Source organism: Simochromis diagramma, unplaced genomic scaffold, assembly GCF_900408965.1.
Source record: "Simochromis diagramma unplaced genomic scaffold, fSimDia1.1 OVJJ01000611.1, whole genome shotgun sequence".
NCBI lineage: Eukaryota > Metazoa > Chordata > Actinopteri > Cichliformes > Cichlidae > Simochromis > Simochromis diagramma.
The window spans coordinates 1541798-1568716 of NW_024387175.1; the positions used below are offsets into that span (position 1 = coordinate 1541798).

At 40.0% G+C, this 26919-nt stretch overlaps 1 protein-coding gene across 1 annotated transcript in view; it reads right to left on the reverse strand.

The window, feature by feature from the left end:
* Window positions 1-724: 724 nt before the first annotated feature.
* igsf11 (immunoglobulin superfamily member 11) overlaps window positions 725-26919 on the reverse strand; it is a 119797-nt gene continuing 93602 nt past the window's right edge. Inside the window, exons 3-8 of the mRNA XM_040049545.1 lie at window positions 21238-21401; window positions 11206-11413; window positions 10626-10781; window positions 7918-8040; window positions 6626-6773; window positions 725-4600 (exon numbers count right to left, since the gene is read on the reverse strand). Of these exons, the coding sequence (XP_039905479.1) occupies window positions 4048-4600; window positions 6626-6773; window positions 7918-8040; window positions 10626-10781; window positions 11206-11413; window positions 21238-21401 (1352 nt within the window). The 3' untranslated portion in view covers window positions 725-4047. The remainder of the gene's footprint in view (window positions 4601-6625; window positions 6774-7917; window positions 8041-10625; window positions 10782-11205; window positions 11414-21237; window positions 21402-26919) is intronic.

Consider the following 26919-nt stretch of genomic DNA (forward strand, 5'->3'; position numbering starts at 1 on the left):
TAAAAGCACAGTGGAGCACTAACAGTCTGTGGATCCACAGACTTTAACATTATGGAAGGAGTGTGGTATCATTTTACAAAATGTGTGACAAAAAGAAGCCAGAATCAAAAAAAGAGCTTTGAGAGAACTTTGTCCTTCAAGTAGCCTGGAGAAGTATTCCTGAAGGCAACTTAAAGACATTACAAGAAAGCTTGCCAATGATTCAGGCTGTGTTAAAGAATAAAGGCGCTCATACCGTATTTGGTATGAGTCTAACTCTGTTTTTGCCTTATATATTATATATCCATGTATGTTTAGACCTTTTAATAAATCCCTGAACCTATTTCCTTTTTTTCTAGCAAAATATAAAGAAATAAAGGTTGGCTCAAGTCTGAAGTGAAATTGTGTAATAGTGTGAAGTCATCTCAAATAGAAACAAGGAGGGTGTGAAGAAACTAACACATGGTTATTTTTCATATTGTTATTCTATACCACTCCCTTTTTATGGATGTCTTTACAGCCAGCACCACCAAGGGCCCAATTTATGAGTCTGAGAGAAAACTTTCCAAGGAAACTGTATTTTACCTATATTACTGGGGGTAATACACTAGTTTCTTCGTCATTACTGCTGACTAAGAAATTGAAAGTGTATCAGTGTATTTCAGTGCATGTATTCACTGAAATACAGTTAAGGAGTTTGCATCATGTCACAAGCACACATACACAAAATGAGCAGGATGCCAACTAGGATGTATTAACAATATTTATTCACTACAAGCTCCAGTGTTATTTTTCCTATTTCATTTCAACCCAACAGTCAGAATGAGATGTGTTTCTTTTTCTTTACATATTTACAGATTGGTTTCACTATTGGCAATATATCACATTTATCTATATACACAACCCATTTACCACCTTGTTGACACTAAGCACTTTGAATGGTCACTAAGACCAGAAAAGCGCCATATAAATGCAGTCTATTTATCGTTCTTGCCAGCCATCAGCAGAAGATGTTTGTTAAATATGGGTTAAAACCTCAGTAGATTTCTACTGATTGTGCTCTCTTTCCGCCTTATCTCTTGAAAACAGAGGGCAGAGCAAAAGTAAAATAAACTCCATTTAGTTTTACTTTTGGAACTTTCCATTCTCTTTAGGAATAAAGCTAAAGGCCTTAGAATAAGAGTTCAGTAATGCTTTCAGAAAGTGTTCAGGGCAGGGACACTGGAAGAGATTGTGAGTGAAATATTCACAAAGACTTTATTATGAAAACACTGACAGACAAAAAGGAGGGGATGCGATCACTGATCTTTGACCATCTGCCCTCGTTTAGCCTTTCTCTATTTAAAATCAGTGTGTTCAAGTGCCGTAGCTCTCCAGCACTGTAGACAAAGGAAAACAAAGAAAGAAATGGGTCCATGTAGTCAGACCATACATGAGCAAGTCAGTTTATGATACTGGAGTAACTGATTAATGTAAACTGAATACTGAATAAATGAAGAATATGGAGATCCAAAGTACCAGCCGTTATAATGTCAGAAAAGCAATTCTGGGTTATGGTGAAGCACACGTAACTGTCAGGACATTAACATCATAACATATTAGGCCTGTATAACTTGATATTTATTGCTCCCATTATCAAAATATTTGGTGGGATTCGTCTGAAAGTGAGTACTGAAAATCAGTATTTCATTTAAAAATGTTCAAATATTGACTTTAAGTTACCTTTTGAAAAGTGCAAGTATTTCTGAACTGATTACTCATCAAATGTGGTACGAGCGTACTTCCAAGTCATAGGTATGGATAAATACGATTTGGTTTTGGAAAGAGGTGAAATGAAAGAGTAGGAGAAAAAAAAAGGTTAACAGTGAGACACCTTCAGTTCTCACTATAATGATTTTAATGGAAGAACATGACAGCCAATCAAAAATACAAGAAGAAGAAGGAGAATGCTTGATTTTAAATTTTCAAAACATCTACTGAAAGTTTTTAAAAACTTCTGAGCCCGTACATGGACTGATGAGAAAATTTGAACTTTTGTCAAAAACAGACAAAGTATGTTTGGAAGGAAAAAGGCACTGCACAAAATCAACGAAACCTCATCGCAGCTGGAAAGCACGTTGGAGGAAGTGTCGTGGTTGGATGGAGGTTTTTTCAGCTACAGACAACTTTTTTTCTTACTTCTATCAAAGACTTGAAGAGCACATCTGTTTACTTGTCATCGGTTTGGTCAGATAGTGTGCATCTAATGAATAAGAAAAAAAATCATTTTTTAGTAATCAGTGCAGAAATTCTGTTATTTCCAAAAAGAGTACGTAGGCAAATTGTACGACGAGTTAAAGTGAATAAACATCAACCCCTGATTAAATGAGTAAAGTCATCTATATAAAACATTTTTTTGTGACACAAGTGACACAATTGCATTTGTTACAGAACACTTGCTCTCTAAGTGTTTTGTCTAGTAAGACAAAATGCTAAACAGCACATTTGAACTTTTCCAACAAACACACACACACACATTTTCCAATACTGCATTTACCTTGAAAAGCGGCTGTGTCCAATATTGCATCGTTGCTAGAAGGATTTATAAGAAACTGTGCCTTCAGGCACAAAAAGAAATGAATATGGCTAAATTTGGAAAGGTGGGATATGTTGAAATTTGGTTGGAATACAAATATGGTGGGTCAGAAATACAGTACCTTATACAACACACATATCATAAGCTGTAATGAAACACATAGCCATCCGTGTTAAAACACTGCATTTACCCCACATCTCCTAACGAAACCCTTCACTGAAACCAGTAGCACAGTCTATGAAACCTAGCTTGTTACCAGTGTAGCAGAAAAAAACCTGTTTTCAAATTAAGACATGTGAGCTGTAAAATATGTGTTAGATGTGTATTTTCTTTGATTTACAATCTAGCCTACTTTTGTAATATGTACATTAAAAAAAATATTTAGACAGAGAAAAAAAATCAGCTTTAAATATATATTTATCTCTGTGTTTTTAAAAAATCATTTATGAAATAAGCAGTCAGCTTATTTCATGTCAAAGCAGCAGTGATGTGTCATGAACCAGGCTAGGACAACAGCAAGAATAAAGACAGCAAACACTAAGATCCTTCTCCATATGGTGGACAGTAGCTTTCTGTTGGGAAAGTGGCACCAATTTTTTCTCTGGTGCCCTCTTCAAATATTACCACTGTTCTGTGTGTGTGATAAACTTTAGATGTTATGGGAAAAGCATAATGTTAGTAAGACTATTATTAAAAGTTTTCATTCAGTGACTTCATGTGTGTTATGCCTTGTATTGCACCCAGTAACACCCAGTCGCCTTTACGAGCTTCTAAGGCCATTTGAAACCCCATCATTTCATTCACACCTTCATCTTTGGGGTACTGCCAACAGACTTTAAACATTCACGTTTTCATGTATAATCCTCATCATCTCTATCATTTCCCTCAACCAAAATTACAACAAAAATGAAAAACGAACAAACAAATGGGGAAAAAAAGCAAACTTGTTATGTTCTGAATCAGGGATCACATGCATTTATTTAAGAATCCAAGCTTGCTTTTGTCTGACCATGCAGTATGGACACACTGTGATGTGCGTTGCTTTAAAAAACAAACAAACAAACAAAAGAAATCAATCATCACAATGATCCAGCCCTGAAAAACACCTGGGAATCCAGGTTCTGTAGGATGTTTCACGCCAGCTTTGGGAAATCATCCAGATGGTTTTAAAAATAGTTCCCACTGAACCCACCAATGAAATCCATCCAGTTAAGGGGATGATCAGATACCACGTAGTGCTTCTCTAGAAAAAACAAACAAAAGAAAAAAAAACACCGGTCCATCAAGGAATTGGCATCAAATGAACTCTGCACTGTAAAATCCCAGTTTGTTTGGAGATAAAAAGGTCGAGACATACAGAAAGACACAGCTGTAAAGGGCAGCGGGCTGCTTCAGCCCATATTTAGTCTGCTTCTCATCGGCGGATTTCAAACATTGCAACCGAACGCTCATTCAGTCTCGTTTTGAAAGCTAACAGTTCCTCAAACTCAATTTCAAACAAGTGAGCCCGCTCTGCTCTGGGCAGGCACCATGACTGGCACCGCCCCCATCCGCTCCAGAGTGGCCTGGCTCACGGCGTAGGAGTGTGTGTGTTGCCCGTGTGCGGACGTCACCACCGGTTTGAGGCTCACGGTGCCGTTGCTGCGCACCATGTTGGGAGGGGAGGGGGCAGAGTTTGTGGTGACCACCAGAGTCTTTGGTGGCGGGAGGGTGTGGCTGCCGTTGGCAAACGACGTCGTTGCTGTCGTGGGCGGGGGGTGGCGGGAGAGCGGGGTTGAGCCTGGAGCTGTCACTGCTGCGCCGTGGCCTTGTGCTGCGTTCTGGCCTGGGCCGTGTCCGTGCGTGCCGTGAGCAGCGGCAGAGTAGGTCTGGCGAGCGTCTCCATTGTAGCGCGTGTAGGAGTTGGTGTCGTAGTTGGGTTTGGGGTTGTGCCAGTAACGACTGTTGTACGTGTTGGTAGACGTGAGCGTGTCGTTCTCTGAGGAGGACGCGTCGGCATGGAAAGCCTTTACTGATGATGACCTCTTAGGAGGAAGGTCATCCTCTCTGTTGAGGAGACATTTGAAAGAGAGCACAGTTAGACATGCACAGCTTTACACGCAGATTACAATAACTGCCTGTACCAACGTTTATGGTTTACACAGGGAAAAACATTAGAAAACTGTTTTTCATTAAACAAAATTTTATGATATTTATTTTGTTCATCCTGTGCATTTATAGCAAAGCAAAAGATCACAAATAAAAGATGTAAGTAATACAAGAAGTGAAGGCCAGTTAGTTCAGCTTCATATATTTAGCACAAATTTCCATAAAAGATTAATTCAGCTTCACAGTGCAGCAAAAGTTCTACTGAGAATCTACAAGGTGCTTATGTATTCATGTGTGCACTCTGATCTTCGTGGAGCCTATTAAATATAATGTGATAATCATTGCGAAGCCGTGTGCGAGTAAAGCAACAAAAAAATGTCAAAACTATGATAAAATAATTTTATATGTATTCAAAAGTATTTCAAATGAAGTCGACAAAAACTTCCTGCCTTTCTGTTTTTCTATTTTCATGAGGAAATGGAGTTGAGCTCCTGAGGCATATGAGATGAAGTGTATTCTTTGTGATTTTCTGTTGAGGAAAAGCAGAAGTGTAAGGGTGGACTGACAGTTTTATTGCTATCTCAGTTACTCAGAGCTACAGATATCTGAAAGTAAACTAATTTATCCTCCAAATGAGTCCTGGAGTAATTTAGTGGCAAATTTACAGCTAAGGTAAACAACTGACAGAGGCTTTAAAAGACAAACTAGCCTGTAATTAGGAAGAACATTTAAGCCTATTACTGGTGTAGTTTTCAGAGCTTTCAGTGCTGACACGCTTAATATTCTACAACAGGAAGCACAAAGCCAACGCTGCATGTTTTTGATTTTTAAAATACATCAGACAGGCCATAAATGTCACCCTGCAACCTTCTGAAACACTAAGTATGTGATTAGCTCAGTAAACAAACCCTGCTTTACTTCAACAGAAACTCTATATTAAGTATAAGCAATGTCGTGGAAAAACTGACTAAAGAGCTGCTTAATTCTGAGAAACAAACAAAACGCTTTGATGACAAAATACAAAAACTGCACAAAATGGAGAAAAGCTGGACTGTTAAATAGCTTTTCACCTGATAGTAACAGACAGTATGGATACTGGATACTACTGGTACTTTATTTATAAGTAGTATTTCTATGTTATGCTACTTTCTACTTCTACTCCACTTTATTTTTGGAACCAGACATCCCAACACAATTTATTTGAAATCTTTAGTTGCTTATTTGGCAGTAAAATTACATATAGCAACAAATAATGTTTAAATAAAATAACATATACAATTATGAAAAGTTCTATATAATATATTTTTATATAGGAAGTTGAAATATTTTTCTGATTCCCCACCCCCTTGGCTCTTGGTTCCCTCTGTGCCCCTTCATTAAAAAAAATCCTGGAAACGCCCCTGCATCCTAATAGCCTTAACACCTTATAAGGTAAACGCATTCTTTATGGCTCCTACACATCAGTCACTGGACAAATAAAAGCTTATCTTTAAATATAAATGTATTCAGTCTGAATAAATACATAAACTACACCCATTAGCCACTTGATCAAGCATAGTGCAATCTACTACCATCCAACAGTCTGCAGTAAAGCCTTGCTTTTGTTGACTGATTCCATTGTGTGTTGTGATGGTGGTCTATTGAACTGCATTTCATTGAAATATCTTCCAAATATTTTGTTCATTCCATAAGCACACAGTGCATTTAGGGGGCAAATCATCAAATGTATGTTGTCTAGTACAAGCACTCAGCACAGCGTGGCCTCAATAATAGAGCAGAATTATCACCTTTTTGACACAGTCAGCAAAAACTGAAAATGTGCTCTCCATAAAAGTTCAGCATGCCAGTGCCGCTGCGTTACAGGTTACAGACATACTGAGTAAACGTGGTGAGCGTACAAGCTTGCAGATGCACTTTCACACCAGCCACATAGTAATGAAAAAGAAAAAAAGAACAATGGAAAAACAGCAATCAAAGCCAAACCTGATCTCATTGGGGATCTCCTCCTCATCATATTTGTTCTTGTTCTTCCAATAGAAGAGTGTGACCACCACTAACAGGGAACAGATGACGACTGCCAGGACTCCTGTGGCAATGGTTCCTGCTATTAGACCTACACTCTGAGGCTGGGCTGCAGGACAGACAGACAAGAGGATGACATTTGAAAATGACCAGAGAGCTGGATGAGTTTGCCAAAACTACACTTAAAAAAATTATCTAGTAAACAGATTTCATTTCATTACACACAGAGAATCAAAAAATGTATTTGTTTAATATAGCTCCTAAAATACATCACTAGATCTGTATGTCAGGTATTTCAGAATAATATAAGGTGTCACTACAATAAGACACAAAATAAGGTGTGGTCCACACTTGATAATAACAGACTGAGCACACAGTGCAGCTTTTATAGGCTGAAAGCCACATAAGAAACTAGAACAGCTGATTATCCTCCGACATCAGGCAATTGCCCACCGAGGCTGGCAGCTTCCAAATAGTCCAAAAAATAAATAAATAAATAAAATATAAAAAAAACCAACCCATTTTTGAATATTGAAAACTTTGTCTTGCTTTAATGAAAGAGCCCCAGATGTACTAAACTGACCTTTTCTGTGCCAAATAACACTTTTCAGCGCCCAGCTGACACAACTTTACACAACAGATGTACTTGCCAAAATAAATAAATAAACAAAATACTTTCAAGTCTAACGTCTGACTAACTTTGTCAAAAAGAGTTTGGGAAAATCCTTGTTAAACATATACATCATGCCTTTTATTTAATATATGGCTTTGTAAAAAGCAATCTCTTTGTCATAATTAATGGATTCAAATTGTTTTTAATAAAAAAAATAAAATAAAATCTCATTCACGAGCCTTTACGTCTGTATCGTGTCAGCAAATCACAAGTCTGGCATGTCTGGCAGACTCAGCACTCTGATACAGAGCCCCGGCCTGTCACACACTGTCAGATGACCAAAAGAAAACAACATGTTACAGCCCTTTCTGTCAAGCTATCAAAACTGCCCGACCCTGTCACTTTTATCACCTCTGTTTTTCTTTCCTGGTGTCAGATGTCAAGTGCTGCCGTGTGCAAGCGGCTCTGACTGTGCCCTTTGTTTGGCTGGATTTTGTCACATTTGTTTGTTTGCTTATGTCTGTGTTTGACGGCTGTCAGTCACCGAGAAGACTTCTGCTCTGCCAGTAGCAGCCTTTCCATCTTAAACAAACAGACACGTGTCACCTTACCCGTGCCTGTGATGTTTGAGTATACTTACGTGCAACAACCTGCAGGTTCAGCAGACAAGTGCTCTTTCCGATAGCGTTGCTGGATGTGCACTGGTAGAGTCCTGAGGTGGTGGTGCTGATGTTTCTCAGTGTGACAGTGCCCTGCATCTGGTCTAAAGGACACAAACGCACGCACATACAGAGAGCCACATAGTAATTAAAGTTTCTAAAACACAACCATATGGACCCTGTGTTGTAACTCGCACATTTAAATAATTACATTGATTTATACTTTTAAAAACTTCCGCTGAACAAGTTATACTAATTACCAACAGAGGGTGCTATTGTCTTCTTAATCCCAGTTGTGCAAATATGTTGTTCAGTAGAACAATAAAACTGAAGATTCCTTTTTCATAAATGATGAAAGGGTTGAGCTGTACACTACTGGATTCATTTAAATTGCATAAGCTTTTATTCATTTATTTATTTGTTCTTATCTTGCATATTTCCGCTGTAGAGGAAGTCAGCCAGATCTTTAACTGTTCTCTTAGCAATGACATGACAGATGTCATAGCTGTCTGCATCAAACTAAACACACAGAGGATTAGGAGTGGCACTGGATTCCAGGATCCCTTTACAGTTTGAATGAAATGCAAGCAGAAGAAAACAAACGTGAATATTTAAAGATACATTTGTTATGTTTGTTTGCTGTTTTTTTATGTAAGCGGACATGTCAATTGTAGTCATCAAAAGGTAAAAACTTAATATATTATACATTAATGCAAAATTTATTTTAGAGGCTGTTAAATTATTTATACTGTAAATAATACCTGCAGCTATAAGTATAACCTCAGTAGTGAGTCATATTTTGGGCTACATGTTGCAAAACAAGCTAACAAGTGTGGTTTTTTCACTAATGAAGTGGATTTATTTTATGGCTGCTAGTCTGTTCCATAAATGCATGGACTAAAAACTACTTATTAATTCTAGGCTTGACTACTGCAATTCATTATTATCAGGTTTTCCTAAAAACTTAAAGTATTCAGCTGATCTAAAATGCTGCAGGACAAGATTCACAGGGACTAGAAAGAGAGAGAGTATTATTTCATTGTTTCCCTGTGAAACCCAGAATCAAACTTGAATGATCAGGCACCATCTTATCTTAAAGAGCTCATAGTACTGTATGACCCCATTAGAGCACTTAGACTGCTGGCTTACTTGTGGTTCCTTGAGTATTTAAAAGTAGAATGCGAGGCAGAGCCTTCAGCTTTCAGGCCCCTCTTCTGTGGAACCAGCTCCCAGTTTGGATTCAGGAGAGAGACACCCTCTCCTGAATCCTAACTGGGATCCAGCCTAGGCCTAGGTCACCTGATCGAGCCCTAACTATATAGTTGGGGCTCGATCAGGTGACCTAGGCCTAGGCTGCTGGGGACGTCCCATGCATGCATTCTGCATTTAAGCATGACTTATTATTCATTGTTGGCTCTCTTCCACAGTGTGGCTTTTGGCTTTCCCTCCCCTAGCTGCTTGCAGCACATGGCCGCCCCTCCCTGAGCCTGGTTCTGCCGGAGGTTTCCTTCTGTTAAAAGGCAGTTTTTCCTTCCCACTGTCACGAAGTGCTTGCTCATTTGACTGTGGGGTTTTCTCTGTATTATTTTAGCTTCTTTACTTTACAATATAAAACACCTTGGAGCAACTGTTGTGATTTGGTTCTATATAAATAAAACTGAACTGAACTGAAATGAACAGTGTTCACCAATACACATTAAAAATACTCGTGCACACAGATGAAAATTTACAGGCTAACTGAAATATTGAAAAAGAAAATGAAAACAACAACAACAACAAAATCTAGATTATTTAAAAAAAAAGTTTTTGTGACAGGTTGTTTTTGTGTCTTTGTTGTTTGTTTGTTCATTTGTGCTAACGCCACTCCATTTTGTGGTGAGTCAGATTCTTTGAAGCGCTTTTCGATGTTATCATTTCAAAGGCCTGATTGCCAAAATTGCAAATTAGCATATCACAAAAGAAGATAATTGACATTTATTCAACCACCTTTGCAGCCTAATTTGCAATTATGATTTACCGAGTACACATTTCCTGTTCTCCCTCTGCAAGTGCTCAGATAATTGGACTCATACCTGTTAACAGAAGACTGTTTCACTTTTATGATAATATGCTGTCTGCAATTGATGTGACTTTTGCACAGTGGGCTTTCTACTGACCAGTAGTGTACAGACAAAGAAAGATACCAGTGATGAATATTATTTCACTGTGCAGTGGGCACAGCTGGAAAAGAAAGGAGAGTGCACCACACCAGTCCTCTCTGATGCTGAAAACCAAATGCAACTCCAGTTTCTGTAAATATTAAACGCTGGATGGCAGAAGAAAGTTATTGTATGTATTGCGGTCGCAGCAATGACACAACTGCAGATCTCACAATGGCACGTGTGGGCAGAGTTGGTATTCAGCATGAGGAAGGAGCACCACAAAGCAATATCACTTTGCTCACTTACAGAAACACATTGCTGACACACACACAAGCTCATTCACAAATTCACAGGTTCGAGTCACTACATCCATCCATCATCACCCTCAGCAGGGTCAGCGGAGGAGGATAGTCAGGAAGGGGGCAGTAGTTCAGGCCTGGCACATGACAGGTGGCAGTGATTTGGAGTCTGAGCTACGCTATGCGTGTGAGATTTACCAGCGAAGGTGGGGCAAAAGGGAACTCCGACGGCCAGCTTGTTTGTAATACCTTGCATGGCGTTGTGCGGCAGCTTGGGCAGCGCGTCCAGCTTCTCCCAGGAGTAGGACGGCGTGGGAATACCTTCCTCTGATTTGCAGATCAGCATGATGTCACTGCCTACATCCAGCGTTCCCTGGATTCGACACGCTGGCACCGAGGGGGGCACTGGCAGATGGAGAGAGTGGGCGGTGGTGCGTTAACCACTTTACAAAAGAAAACTAATTTTTTTCCAAATAGGGGAGAGAATTACATAATTTAAAAAATGTGCAGTCTCATTAATCAAACAGTCAAATATGATGTTTTTCTTATTAAAAGGACTCCTGACAAACTGAACAGTTTCCACTTTGCCACGGTGATGATTGTGCTGTTTATCTTTCTTTAATAAAGATCTGCAGATGGTAGAGAAGAAAATAAGACAAAACCTTCTTTTTTGGTCCTTTGCTGTTATTAGCTGGCACTTGAGATGCATTTTAAAAAAAGTGAGCGCCACGTGCTCTCAGGTTATGAAGTACGCAACGCTTTCCTTTTCTCCTTTTTATTTTTGGAGTTGTGGAAAGAATAATGAAAGAAATGTGCTGGTGTACACTACCCAACACTGTGAGTCCGACGACACCAATGCTGCGCCCCCCTCTGTCTGGGAGGTTGTTGACCAGGCACTGGTAGGTCCCAGTGTCGGACACCTGGGTGTTGTTGATGAAGATGGAGGCACTTGTGCTTGGCATGGTGGCAACGAAGCCCACACGACCGTTTAGGTGGTTGGAGAGGCTGAAGACCCGACCGCCCTGGTAAATTATCACCTGGATAAGGGACCAGAGAAAAATTTAAATTAAACTCAATATTTAAAATACTGTTGCACACAGTGTCACTTTCACTGTAATTTAAAAGATACAGATGAGGACTAAATTATTACCCCCATTGAAAATGTTTTTTCAAAGGTATTTTCCAAATGCTCTTAAACAGAACAAGGAGCGCAGTTTTTCCAAACATCCTATTTGTATTTTACACACTGAAACCAAAAGTATTTAATAATAACCAAAAAACTATTTGGCCCTCCTTATGCTAATGTTTGCATATCCTTTTGTCTGGATCACAACCTGCAGTTGTTTCTTGCAATTTCCACAAGTTTAACCCACGTCGCCTGAGCAATCCCTGCCCATTCTTCTTTAATGACTCATAAGCTCCTCCAGATTTGACGGTCTTCTGGCATGGACCTTGGTTGTCAGTTCATCCCAAAGATTTTCATAGGGATTCAAGTCTGGGCTTTGTGCAGACCAGTCAGTAACGTTCACTTTGGTTTCCAGGAGGTAGCTCTTCACTGGGAGTGACACATGTTTTGGGATGTTCTCATGTTTGAAAACAAAATGACGACCTAGACCTCGTTTTGCTGCTGAATGCTTGAGGTTTCCTTTCAAAAACCTTCATGTATCCTACTTTCCTTATGGTTCTTTCCACCCTGAGGGGATTGCCCATTCCAGACGCACTGAAGCGTCCCCACAGCATGATACTCCCACCACCATGTTTCACTGTGGGGATGGTCTTCTTTGAGTCAGACGCCTCTCCCTTCTTTTTCCAAACACAAGCAGCATCTCTTTGGCCAAAGAGCTTTAGTTTCATTTCATCTGAACAAGTATGCATAATCTAAAGGTTGTCCTTAGCATACTTGTTGTCTTCTTTGAGACTACATTTTCCCAATTTGGCTAAGTTATTCACATACCGCTGCCAGACTTGTTCTGTGTTCGGTGCTGCATGGCTCTCCTTAAATTTCTTGAGTTCTTGACACTTGAAACGCTATGATAACTTTTTCTATCCATCTCCTGCTTTGTGAGCATTCAGTCTAAACTGATTTATTTTGCTTTTGGTATGATGCTTTCTCAACTGACAGCGCCAACCCTTGCAGTTTTTATACTGTTCAAATTGAAAGATAACACTCAGTTCTAACTTCATTTTACAAACTGAGCATTTCAATATTGACTGGTAATTTTATTTTTCCTATTGTGCACAAATATAAATAATTTATGCTAGTAAAGTTAAAAAATGCTGGATTCAAAATCCATTGCACTCCTAAACAAGCACTTGGGAAAATTTTGACAATAACAATAACTTTAGATTTCATAGGGGGACGAATGATTTTTGTCCTCACCTGTAGATGACGTTTCCTTTAGTGTTACACATCACTCTCACTAGAGGGAGACCTATTTCTACATAGAGGCTAAAAATAGACAGTGGACAGAATGGAGCAAACTGACTTATTTCTCTGGAAGAAACAAACAAACAAACAGACAAACTAAAAAAAACCTTTTCATTTGTAAGTGGCCCTTTCTAGCTCAGTGGGTAGATTTAGGGGGAGAAGTACACACTAAAAGTATGCTTTCATGCTACTGTAAGGCTCTTCACATAAAAGCATGCACTAAATGGTATGCATAATTGAAAACATTTTAAATTAGAAACATATAAACTGCAATATGACCAATCTGACAGCAGCAATGCAGGCAGACGTCTGCACAAAGAGGTCAAACCCAGCAGGAACTTAAGGCAGAAGCTATCATTTTATCATTACATCCGTGACCTTTGAGAACAATCACAGACTCCACACTTGGTTGAGGTTGAGCTGATCTTGTCTCAGGATCGAAATTAAAAGCCAATGAAAGACCAAGTTGTTTAAAAGCTTCCCAGAAGCTTCAAATTTGGCCCGAACAGCTCGTTTGTGAGGCCGAGCCACATGCAAAACAGCTCTCACCCCTCAGCTGGGCCCACACAAAGGATGAAGGACCCACGCAAACACACGGTACATGCACACAAGTCTGGCAGTCATGACACGCGCGCACCAACTCACACGGTGGCGCGGCGCATACGCCTACACACAAAGCGTGGTGGGGAATCAGAGGGGCTATTCACTTTGCTGAAAAGAGGCCTCATTGAACTGTTCAAAGACCCAGGCGGAGAGGCAACCCGCACCAGTGTGTTCTCGCGTGAGTGTGCGCGGCTCTGTGTGCGCGTGCATGCATGAGAATGATAGTTCGGATGAAAGTGCAGGAGTGCGTATGTGACCGTGTCCTCCACCGCTGCTTAACGATTGTAAATTGCGTGGCAGCAATTTCCTGAGTGCAGCACGCTCGCTTTGTCCTCTTATGTGCAGATGAATAGGCAGCTCCTCAGCTGTGATGAGAGCCTGCAACTGCATCTCTTCTGCGTGTGTGTGTCTTTCACTGTAGATACATTTTGTCACAAGGAGTGTATCAGTTGTGAGCAGAGTGTGCAAGTGTGTGTGTGGAGCACGGAAGTGTTTGTGACTGTTATGTCACAATAAGTGTTCCTCCGTTTAATAACTGCCCATTCTTTTCTTTCCTTCTATGTGTTTTTTTTGTAATGGGTTCATTTGTGCATACCTCTCTGTTTCCTTTCTCTAACACATGATCTGACCTGGCTCTATATTCCTGATGACCCAACAATATAATCTGCATGCTCGGGGAAAGCGATCCAATCAATCGGCCTCGCACGCGCCGTTTTGACTGTGCTCGTTTTGAGTGTGTGCATGAATGAGTGGAGGATTAAAGCAGGTCCTAACCTGTGCTGCAGATCAAGCCCATTTTGGCAACGCTATCTCCTTCTACTCTGCAGGTATTAATTTTAGGAACAGAAACAAATGCCCGATGGATTAAGGAGAAATAAATCAAGCCAATGTATGTTTAAAAAGATGTTAAAAATCACAAGCATGAGAACAGTGGTGCATTTATGGTGCATGCCAAAAGTCCTCCTTTTTGTAGACTTGTTTTTATTTTGCCTCTGTCCGCTATGTCGATCCATCCGTATCTATGTGTATGTATAAATCACCTCATTCCCTCGCGTGACCTGGTTGGCTTTGTGGCTATGAACAGATAGAAAAGAGGTCATGGCTGGCACTCAGATGGCAGACGGCCCTAAGAACTCTAGCTGGACTAGCTGGATACCCAACTGGCCCAGTGGTAAACCTCTGTTTCATCCTTTGACTCCTAAAATCCTACATAGATACAGTACAAGCATCTGCACAAATTGTGCTACATCCCCAGTCGTTCTCCTGCTGTGCGATATACCCTGTAAGTGTGAGTAGCAAACGAATGCTCATAGTGAACTTTCAGATACTGCTGTACCAGTTTCGTACTCATATTCCAATTCTAACTGACCGTGCAAGGACCCCCTGGCCCCTGACATGGCAGATACTGCCATCGCTTCAATAAAGCCTGAATAAATCTCTAAACCCTCACAGCTCCCTTCAATCTTATGACTATAAGCTGCAACTGTTATCTCTTTCTATCCTTTGAGACATGTTCTGAACAATATGGGACCAAACCCCATTTTACTAATATACTTCTGGATTTACCTCATTTACCCTTTTGACTCTAGTACACACACACACATATATATATATATATATATATATATATATATATATATATATATTTGACTCTTTTGTCAGCACATTTTCACACATTGCCAAATGTTTAAAATGCTTGGTCAGTTGGTGTGGCACAACAACTGACCAAGAGAATGAAGTGATGGGAGGTGTGAGAGGGGTCCTATAAGAACCCTCTCACTTGTAACTGATCTAATGCACAACTCTGTTTGACCTAAACCTGTAATCTCACTGGCCTGTCTGATAATCTGAGCTGTGTCTTGTGTGTAACAGTGGGGCTTGTACTTAGATGAAATACTGAAGGTCAAACTAGATTCACTGAGACTTCAAACTTCAGACAGCACTGGAGAAACTGTGCCTGGAGTCGCTCACACGAAGTACAACTCCCATAAAATTGAGTTGCTTATAAAGTGCCCATGTCGTTGGCCTAAGCCTGGAACGGTATTAAAAACTCACCATAATCACGATAACCACATTCTACTGTAAACTAAAAAAAACTCCCAGTATTAATAAAAAGGATTTTTCCCATTAAACCATCCTTTGGAAATACACTTGTAAAACACAAAAATTATATAATATAACATAATAAAAACCAGAAAATAAAAAACTAATTAAGTTGACTCTGCATACTTATGTCCCTTGAGGTAGACAAGTGGAAAAGTAATCAAATATATAAATAAATAAAGTAAAACACCTGGCTGCTGATAAATACAAAGTACAGTATAGTACAAATATACTATGGAAGCACATGTAAATGTTCAGTGTGGTTTTGCTATATAAGTACAATGTATGCTAAGACGTTACGTTTAATGGAATCTGCTCAAATTAAATTGACTTTACAGGCACACAGGCTATATTCTCGTTTAAAGATCAGCATCATTTCTGCATCACATATTCTTTATGATCTCAATTTCACAGAATATTCATTTCAGTGATGCGGCACATATTTTACTATATCAACATTATATATATATTTTAAGCTTCTTTTTCCAGGAACTAAGAAAAAGAGGGACTTAATCAGGGAGATGACCAAGGTACACAAATACTGAAAATGAGAAACGTTTTCATTAGTGCTGAGAAAATACACCTTTCTCTAAAACTTTTGATCATCAACTGCAACAACAAAGAAAACAATATGCAATTTTAAAAGATGTCCCGCCACAATAAAAGCATTTTTACAAAAGTTGGAGCATATTTAAGCATAAGGACCACCGATATCCAGCAAACACCTTTAAGAGGATGAACAACAGGTAAGAAAAAGAAAAAAAACTGTCTGGTCAAGTGTTGAGTTTGATTGTGTGTGTGTGTGTGTGTGTGTGCGTGTGTGTGTGTGTGTGTGAGGCCAAGACTTCTGATCTCCACAGCAATTTGTCAGACAGATTACATCCACAGAAAACAGCACATGAATATGCAAACATGCAGGTACACTTCTCTGAGCTATGCACCACATGTTAGAATCTGGAGTTTAGCTTGTCTGGTCATGAGAATAAAAAATGACTACAACTGGAATTAGGTAAAAGTTTACACAGTTAGAGATTCAAGCTTGAATTCTCTGAGCACTAATAAAGAGTACACTTAACTTCACAGCGCTTTACTTGTTCAACATTTTGTCATGTTAGAGCTTTATTCCAAAATGGAGTAAATTTCCAAAGATGAGCCCTGCCCCAGTACGAGAACCAGGTTATCAACAAGGATGTCTCTGTACATTGCTACACTCACATTTCCCTCAACCCTGACTAGTCTCCCAGTTCCTGCTGCTGAAAAAACACCCCGCAGCATTATGCTGCCACCACCTGACGAGATGATGAGTGGTGCTTGATTTCCTTCAAACTTGACACTTGGTATTCATGCCAAAGAGTTTAACCTTTTTTCATCAGACCAGATAATTTTGTTTCTCATGGTCTAAGAGTGCTTCAGTTAACTTTTGGGAAGCTACGGGCCTGCTGTCATGTGCCTTTTACTGAGGAGTTGCTTCAGTCTAGTCATTCTGGACCTTACCATGCAGGCCTGGTTGGTTGAGTGCTACAGAAATGGTTCTCCTCTGTCCACATAACAATGCTGGATCTCTTTCAGAGTGACCATAGAGTTCTTGGTCATCTCCCTGATTAAGTCCCTTCCATCCCGATTGGTCAGATTGGCGGGCACCTCTAGGAAGAGTCCTGGTGGTTCCAAACTTCACTTTGGATGCGCTGTAAATGCTTGTTCAGTGAAGCTCTCACATTATTGCTCCTTTACATCACAATTTTGTTGCTATAGGAGAGATGCAACACGGACGATACTGGCTTCATGTCATATTATAGTAGGTTCAGGTACACAATTACTGATGGAGGTTTTCCTCAGTATAACTGAAGTCATGGAGACTTTGCACGGTGTAGTCTATGTCATATAAAGTGTAAAAGAAAGCATTAGGGTGGAAGTTTCCATTAAGGTGTCCTACAAATTTCTGAGTGGGCATCATCCCAAGATACCAGCCAGATGTCCCCAGCTAGCTTTCTCTATCATAGTAAAAGAGTGTGTGTTGTACTGCAGACTCCTCCATGAACATATTATTAGTTGTCTGTTTTAGAAATCACAGTTTTTCACAGTTTTATCACAATGTGTGAAGCATTTGAGCAAGTTTTCAAGTCTAATTTATCATGCTTGGGAATCTGAAATCTCTGTGAACTTCAATATATAGCACCTCATGTGTCTGTTAAATATGAAACTACAACCACCAGCTGGCTATCTTAGCTAAGCTTAGCTGTTTCTTTAATTATACAGTGGTGAGAACCCAAACAAAGTAGATGCTTTGGTAACCCCTGTTGCTATCTTGGAGGTGATGCTATAACCTTCAGGGTAGCTTTAGAGTCTAGGAGTGTAATTGGCTGACATGGCCACTAGATAATGCTCATGCATATGCTAGCACCGTTAAATACTTCAAAGCACATACAAACCACATGCACTCAATTGTTGTTTTGTTTTGGTGTAGGTTAAATACGTTACCTTTATTACTTTTATGCATGTAATTACATTGGTTTATGTTTGTGATAGATGTCTTTCATCAAAAAATACATGCCGTGAAAGGTAATTGAACCCATTTTTAAATGGCAAAGCCTGGTACTATCAATGGGCATTAGTTTTTACCATAAAATAGAACAAATATCTTTTGGAGGTCTCTATGTGTGAACTATTTCATGTTATATAAAATGGTCATTCATATGCCAAAGAAAAGAACAGAAGAAGACTGAAGGGAGGGATTTTTTCTGCTGAATCTACAGCTACTATATTACCTTATGCTGAGCAGCAAGAAGCAAGGTGCAAATACAACACTAATGTCAAGACCTTTAAATGTAATAATGTGTAGGAGTTAACAGTTCTGGAGCAACATTAACATTCATTTGAGGTCAGTTTCCCCTTCAGCTCTGTTTTGTTACCTTAACTCCTGGGGGAAATATGTGGCTCTTTAGACTCTAGCTAATTGCTTACTTTCTCTGTTTGTTCTCCAGGTAGTGTGTATATATATATATATATATATATATGTAGCTTTTTTTTCTGTTGGTTTAAGAAAAAAATAAAAAAAATCACAGGAAAATGCTGAAAGTGAATCAGAAATGACTGGAAATTATAACAATAAGTAAAAGATCCTAAAAAGCACAGAGCTGAGGATGAACTTGAGATAGAGTTTTTTGGGTGGTTGTCAACTCTTTACTTGTTTAATAATACAGGCAGACATTTTATCCATTTTTAAAACATACACCAAAATATATTCTAATGGAGTGATTTGGGGTTTATTGTGACTTTTAACTCAAAATACAAATTACTTTGTCTCCAGAGTAATTCCTTCATACATCAGGATCCCAGCAGACAACAAATGCACCAGCCTGTCACACTGCCTGCTCTCATAAACAAAATATATAGAGCTCATAGTTAAGTTCCCACAGCCTATAATGTGGGGTCGACCGTGTAAGCTAAAGGCTATGAAGTAGATAGTGATGCCTTAGACAAAAATGCAATAAAGGCAGCGGGGAAAACAAATAGCTACATTTGCACTTTTTAGTGAGGCCGACAAAGTTTTGCCGTCGCCTTCTAACAGTTCATGATTCGGTACGGACCAACACGAACATGGCATTTTGAGGAGAGAGAGATCTGAGTGGTCATAGTGTGTGTTCACTAAAGTGCTAATGCAGGTTGCGCAAGTGTATGGAGTTCTGTTCAGTCATTCTTAATGGCTTTCAGCATCAACTGTAATCATTTATGACAAACACACTCTTCCTCTCTCTAAAATGACCTTGTGCGTGTTCTGTCGCACCACGCAGCACTTTATTTCATCACACACTTTTTAGACAGCTCCCCAATTTCAGCCATACAAGCGACAGGTGTACACATGACATAACCATGCCATGATGTGTGAATTTCTGGATGTATATACTCACGTCAGTATTCACACTTAGACTGTGCACTTTGTCTACAGACTTCACACATGAATGCATACTGTATATAAGCCCCGCATGTAGGCACGTGGATCCGCACTACATTTGGACCAGCAGTCTGTTCAATTCCAGTTTGTGTGCGTGCATTTGTGCATATTTGTGTGTCTGTGTGTGTGGAGAACAGCTGCGATATAGAGCCTGTCGTGGGCGTGAGTTAATTAGTGCAGAAGATGATTGTGTTATTTGGACGGCCGACCAGCACTGGGGTTCAAAGTGAAGGGAGGCAGGTGAGCTTGTACGGCCTGCAGCTGCATGTTAAACAACTCAAATGGAATCACAGAAGTCCCGCACGAGGGGATGAAGAGTGAGCGAGAGAGGGACGGAGGGAAGGTGAGAGAGTAGACTGCTATAAACGAGGCCAGATAAACAAAATGAGCATCAGCAGTCGGCGAGTAACTTAAATTCGCCATGTCTTTGCGTGGAACTTTCTGACAGTGTTTCCACATCAAATCAGCGCTGCGAAAGCAGTTTGATGCTTTGGCTGTGCATATGTTGTTTAAGAGGCGTCCTGCAGCACACAGATTGTAAACTATTAATACACCCTTAAGCTTACTACTACATTACTTCTATTTTAAAGTATGGTGATCTCTATTAATTACAAAACTGATGTACTAAAGGTGTGTTCAGATGCACTGAAAAGGGAATTATTTTTTCTGTCTGCTTTTGTTTAAGCAGTGCAACTATATTTTTGGCATATGCAAATTTAGCATGGGCTAGATAGATAGTTTTTTTGCAAAAGCCTTGATCCACCCCTAATTTCTTTTTACCTTGCCAGGAAAATTCAGAAATAGGTGCACCAATCATATTTATTTTTCAGCACAGCCTGAAATCTCTTAGACAAGCTTTCTTGTAATTTAAGTAGTCTTCAGGAATATTTCTCAGGCTTCTTGAAGGTCATTCAAAGCTGTTCTTTGGATGTTGGCTGTTGTTGTTGCGCTTTCTATAAAGATGATTGTAGACTGCTTCCATAATGTTGAGGTCTGGGAACTGGGAAGGCCAATTCATGACTAGCTGTGTTTCTTTGTGTGTTTTTACTGCCTTTGCAGTGTGTTTGTGATCATTGCCATGCTGAAAAATGACGCTGTTGCTTTCCAGATGGTATTAAAAGGTGGATCAAAATCTTACTGTGCTTTTCTGCATTTATAACTTTGACAGACGTCAAGTTTGATTCTGAAATCCAACCTCAAAAGACCTTCAGAAAGTATAAAGAATTATTCCTCAAGAGCACAATAACAATTAATTATATAGTCTGGGTCTGTGGGGGCAAAATATAAACAAAAGAGTCGTGCCATAAGATGTAAGAGCTACATGACACTTCCCTTTTGCTTGTTTCATTCTCTACACGTGTGATGCATTTTTGCAGCCACTCATATTCTCTTTGCGCTGTATCTGAGCACACCTTCAAACAGAGCAAACTCTCGTGTACCTGCATTGACTGTAAGGAACCCATCCACAAGATGCGCATACAGTAGTGTTGCATTAGAAAATAAGATTTCAGAAGCAGACATTTCAGTTGATGTGCAGAGTGCATGGCAACACTGACTGTGTACCAATTCAGCATCCAAACATCTACAGTTAATTACAACAATCACAGCAAAACTCTCAGATTAGTAAATAAGGATCTGACATGCTTAATTGCACTGCACAAGTCTGTCTTCTAAATATGAAGACTATGCTTTTTAACACACCTGTGACTCTGATCTTAGCTGTAAAAGCTGTAAAAGATGACTCAGGTCAGTGGGTGGATGCAAGTGGTTCATACCTGCTCTGGCTGGTAAGCATTGGACAGCGGTGTCACCATCCAGATGATGTTGAGGTTGGTGAGGGCAGCGCTGGTGGTAAAGGAGCAGGGCAGGATGGCTGCTTGGCCACGAGCCACCTGGACACTGCGCTGGGACATTGTCACATCTAGTGCCTGCACACAGACTGCAGGAGAAAAAAAGAGTCAGTGATCAGCGTCTTGATTCTCAAAAGAAAAGCACATGCAGTACCAAACGAAACAGAGAGAAAGAGAGAGAGAGCGAGCGAGAGAGATGAGCAGATGTCTAAATTCAGAAATTCTCCCTGAAACTCCCAACAGATGTATCTTTGCACTTTGTAAGAAAAGCAGCATCTTCAAAAGGTTTCCTGAAGGCTATTAGATCCCTTAAATCCCTAAAAATGAGAACGCTTGCTTTAGTGTGTGAGTAACAGAAACGCGCACACACACACACAGAGACAGACGATACGAGAAATCCAAAGCTAAAACGCTGCCATGTACAATATCTTTAATATGTGACATTTTTTTTACAGCTTTTTCATCTTTACAGCAAAACAAACATGATTTGCTGAGAGCCAAACTCCTCGTCTGAGATGCTTTTGACAACTAACAAACAAGGCTGCACTGAGAGGGATCACATGAAATACGTAATGTGCAATTAAATGGGGGAAAAAAATGATAAGATGTCACGAGATGTTAATTTTATTCCTCTCCTAAAACAGCAACATCTGAATCTGTGCATACTGAATGATGAGAGTAATGTTAGATTTGTTGCTTCCTCTCAAAGTAAACAACTAAGGAGCCACTTTCCTCATCTGGACTCAGCTGCCATCCACAACAGACCCACAAAGACAGATATGTACATGCTGCATCCTATTTCGAGACCGGCTAAAGACATTAAAGCCTAAATTAAGTTAGATCTCCCCCGCAAGCATGTATCCATGTCCAAAAAACCCCATTGGGAAGTAATCTTATCTAAACACGGTGAGGAGGATGATGTGCTGATATGATTACAGATAATTGATCATGTCATGTGAATCGCCCTTGTCAGTGGTAATGTAAAATGAGGATCTTAGCATTAATCAATAGTAGGAACCACCAGGATGTCAATTATGGTTTGTAGTCAAGAGTCAAGCTAGATCCCAAGTGCAAGCAATGACCACACTGCGCAATAGAATATATATGAGTAATTATTAACATTATGATAAGGAAACGAATATAAGAATTTTTTCCCATCTACTGACTCGCTTCTGCCTACTTTTGAATATCAGTGTAATATTTTCGAGCTGACAGACTGCCTGTTGCTCTCTGCCTGTCTGTCCAAAACCTGCTGGACTTCCTACGCTTTCTTTCTGCTGGCAGACACAACAGGCCCTGCAGGCTCAGAGCTGGGCCAGGGGAGATATGCAGCACTCAAACTGCTTCACTCAGTTCTGCTTTGTCAAAGATATATACTCATAAAAAAAGAGAGTCACCCCCCACCCCTACAAAAAATGCAAGCAATTTCATTTATATGCAATATTTAGAGACGCGGGATTCTTCGTTGTTGCTCACTTGACTGACGTGTGCAATCTGCAGCCACTGTCATAAAAACAGTAAGCGGCAAAGATTTAGCTTGCTGCTCTAATCTGAACTTCCTCTGTCCTCTGTGTATGTAGTGTTCACTTTCTGCAAGGAATCAATCTTTGTTCTTAATGGGGGATTAACAGCACAGAGGAAGAAGTTCATGCGAAGAGCTGCGGCCTTAACAAGAATGCGCGATTGCGTTGGCAACATGAGATCAAGTGCAAGTGTGTTTTCTCAGTGGCCACATAGGTATTAAATGTTCTTGATTTAAGGGAAGCAGAAAGGCAGAGAAAGACTAAAGTACAGAAAGAAAGAAAGAATTAAAGATCCTAGAGGAATGAAGATAGAAGGAGCATCTTATCATCTGTAAGCCCCCTCCAAGGCAGCAGTCTCTCAAGCCCACAACAGCTGGAGGGCTCATTTCAAAACACTGGATTAGGGAACCTCTGCGCACAGAGCCTGTAAGCTCCCACGACCAAAGCAAACTCACACACACACACACCAAACATCACAAACAAGCACCAGCACGCAGTGCCAGCGAAACCAGTGCAGTACATATGCCGTGCATCGTGCCCTCTCAACTCACAGGCACATGCGTGACATACTGCTCACTATAATCCACACACTCAGACTTTAATCAATGTATGTCATTGGTGATATGTATGTTAGCCCTTTGGGGATACATTTAAGGGACAGGGATGAGAAGTATGGTATTGCTTGGCATTGCCTCATTATTGCGCACACTTCTGCCAAAGCTTTATGCCAGCTTCACTCAAGCATGTCTGGTAGACGGTCGCTCTTCCAGAATCCATCCTGTAATTGGTTCAATATGTAAGGGATGAACAGTAAGCCAGACACAGTCAAACATAACCACCCGCATTAAAAAAAAAACTAAATAAAAAATCAGTACAGTATTGTATTATAGCTCCAAAGGAGCCACTATGGCTGAGGTAAACCATGTTTTCTAATCGCTAGCAGAAAACAATAAAGTACAAACTGATTTCAGGAAATAATCAAAGACAGGTCAGGGCTTGATACAGTAGTCCTGACATTATTTTTGCTGTAGTCTAAGATATTTTGCATTTATGACCAGCACTGAGTGAAGCAAAGAGTCATCCATTCTATTTTTTTAACCCTTTAAGGCCAAATTTATCACATTTGATACATGAGTTTTGGAGACTTCTACATCATCAGTGGGATTCTTTACAATATATACTTAATTTTCAAAAAAAAAAAAATTCTGGCTTGAAAGGGTTCATTTCTGCAGGCTAATGTGCACAGTTGTGACGTAAACAGGCTATCGCTCTCTCTAGGTTTTACCGCGTAAGCTTTATCATTTTCCTGTTGACAAACATCCCGTTCCCTCCTGCTGTCAATTCCAGCCCAGAGGCGCCCCGAGGCCGAGGCCAGCCTGACTGGTACGAAGCTGCACAGAGTAACTATGCTAATCTCTGAGGCTGACCCCTGGCTGCCCACAGTTATGTTTAACTGTAACAGAGCAGCGCCGCATTGTCTCCTATAGTATTACTCACCTGTGGCAGTGTTCTATTGTTGTGGGATCGTACACATTTTACATTTTCAGAGAAAAATAGCTTTTATTTAATCAAAACAGAATATGTTTGTGCTATGTTATTTCCATTAAAGGAACTACAAGTTGCTGACTAGATAAGATTTGGGTTGGGAATGCGGAAGGAATTTTTAAAAAAGAGTGTACAGTAAAGAAAAATGTTGGGGCGCATGAAGTATGAGTAGTAACAGATGAGTAGGTGGAGGAGAGGAACACGAGAACGATGCGAGGAGGGGCAGGTAGGAGAAAAAGAAAACAACAAATCATAAAAAAGAAAGTGAAACAGAGGAGGACATGAGGGAGCAGAGAGGATGCCGGTGTTTCCAGAAAGGCCTAATTGATAAAGTCACCTGAGGCAGTGCTAGCAGTCAAGGAGAGAACCAACAGTATGGCTCTGTTAAGTGTCAAAACCGCTGTTGATTAATGCATGAGAAAAGCATGCACCTCGGAGAAGAAAAAGCTTTGTGCCTGATTCTGTGTGTGTGTGTGTGTGTGCTTACTCTATCAGTCAAGCTAAAGTGGAGGCATGATTGGATGGAGAACAAATGCAGGCTGGATGCAACACTTCCTCTCTCTCACTCTTGCACTCGCAGTCGCTCACACACAAACACACACACACAGAATCCCTGCCTGGCAAGTCATTTGCATTCTGTGATTTTATTCATGTGGCTCTTTTATTCATAGGCTCTACTTTTATTCCAGTTTCAAACAGATGCCCGCGATGCAGTGATGAGCCCCTGGCAAAGCCTCAATGCACAGAGACAGCCACACACCTATACATGCATAAACCTGGTTAAGTGAAGTGATTGATGATAGCAAAGGCATTACTAAAGAGAGAGAAGAGCGCACACATTAACACGTGTGCGAAGACACAACTTTATTTTAAATCTGTTCAAAGACAATTAAGAGGTGAGAGCATCACATATCTACTACTTCAGGGATGACAGTTGGTAACTAGGATCACACTTAGTTCTGTGTCCTGCACATGCACAATAGAGGTGAGTCTCCAGCAAGCGCTTGGGAAAAAATTAACATCAAAAACCATAAAATTTATCACACAGTTACAAATACATCTGCACATGGATTCGTGTATTCCGACACCTGTGCCCACACACAAACAGAGCTGCGTGTCCTGTTCTTTTGCAGAACACCCAGGGGCTTCATGATGAGCTGTGTACATGCGAGTAGCGGACCCCGCGTTGTTGCCACTGCCTGCAAGGCACCAGGGCGAACCGACAGGCGGGCAAAGACAGGTTATTTTGCGAAACTCAGGTGGCGTAATCGTGTACCCAGCTGCTCGATGGCAACCCATCAAGCGCTGTGCTCACAGCACTGCTGAGGTAAAAATTAATGAACGCCACTCTAAAGACACTTTCATTAAATGATGCCTGAAAGTCTAGTCAATTCTTTGTTTGTCGAATTTAATAAACTATAACATTTAATTTTAGTAAATTCTACTTTTAGTTGTTTCACCCTCGTATCTCTGCTAAGTCAGAAGGTTGGAAGCAGGTGCTTCTAAGCTAAGCTGCTCTGTTTCTTTGTAGAGGTAAATAAATCACCAGTGTTTGTTTTTACAAACAGAATATTACCATATATGCTGGACGATACTGCAAACTCTGGTATTGATCCAATACCAAGTGAATACAGGGCCATTATTGTCAAACATACAAAGGCAGGTTATGTAGGGGAGAGCAGTGTGCTATGATCTATGAGATGAATCATCATCAAATTATTTTAATAACCACTAAACCACTGTGATTTTTACTTTCCATAATAGTTATTCACAGAATCAAATATACCTTTTAGCTTTTCATGTATTTTGAAACTGGGTTTTTTGGAGACGTGGAATGGAAATGTGCCTGTCTCTAAACAACTTCTGTTGTTTAAATGTGCTGTAGGCTATAAATAAAATAGACGTGGCAGTCAACACACAACTGTTCAGGCATTTTTCATAGTTTGTGTCTAAGGAATATATTTTTCATTTTCAATAAAATAACTTTTTTGCCACAATTCAGTGGGCTTAATATATTATCTGATTATAGCCTCTAGGTAAAATAACAGCTACAGATGACCACTAACACTATCTTTATAGTTCGTGCTTAACATGTATTTAATGTTAAAGTGTGACTGCATAATAAGAGCGATGTACTGTACATGTACTGAACTTAGAAGATAGAAACATACTAAAGTATCGATCTCATCACAGATCGATCTGAAAGCAATACCAATATTGGTATCGATACTATCTATAGTTGGATCGATTTGATCATTTCTGTCAATCAGCTGTTTTGTTTGCGTTAGACAGATGCAGGTTAGCTGGTTCCCCTTTGAGCTTTTTCTAAGCTTGAAGCAAAACAGCAAACTTATAGTGTTACCTATTTTCTCTAAAGCTGGAAGATGACATTCTGCCTTAGAGTAAACAAACTGAAGCTTAGGGCAGGCTTGCCCATAGGGACTGCATTACTAAAGGTCCTCATTCATATTTTACAAGGAAATGTTGGTCTTGTGTACTTTGTTCAGAGCACACAAGCCTCTGTTAACAACTAAACACA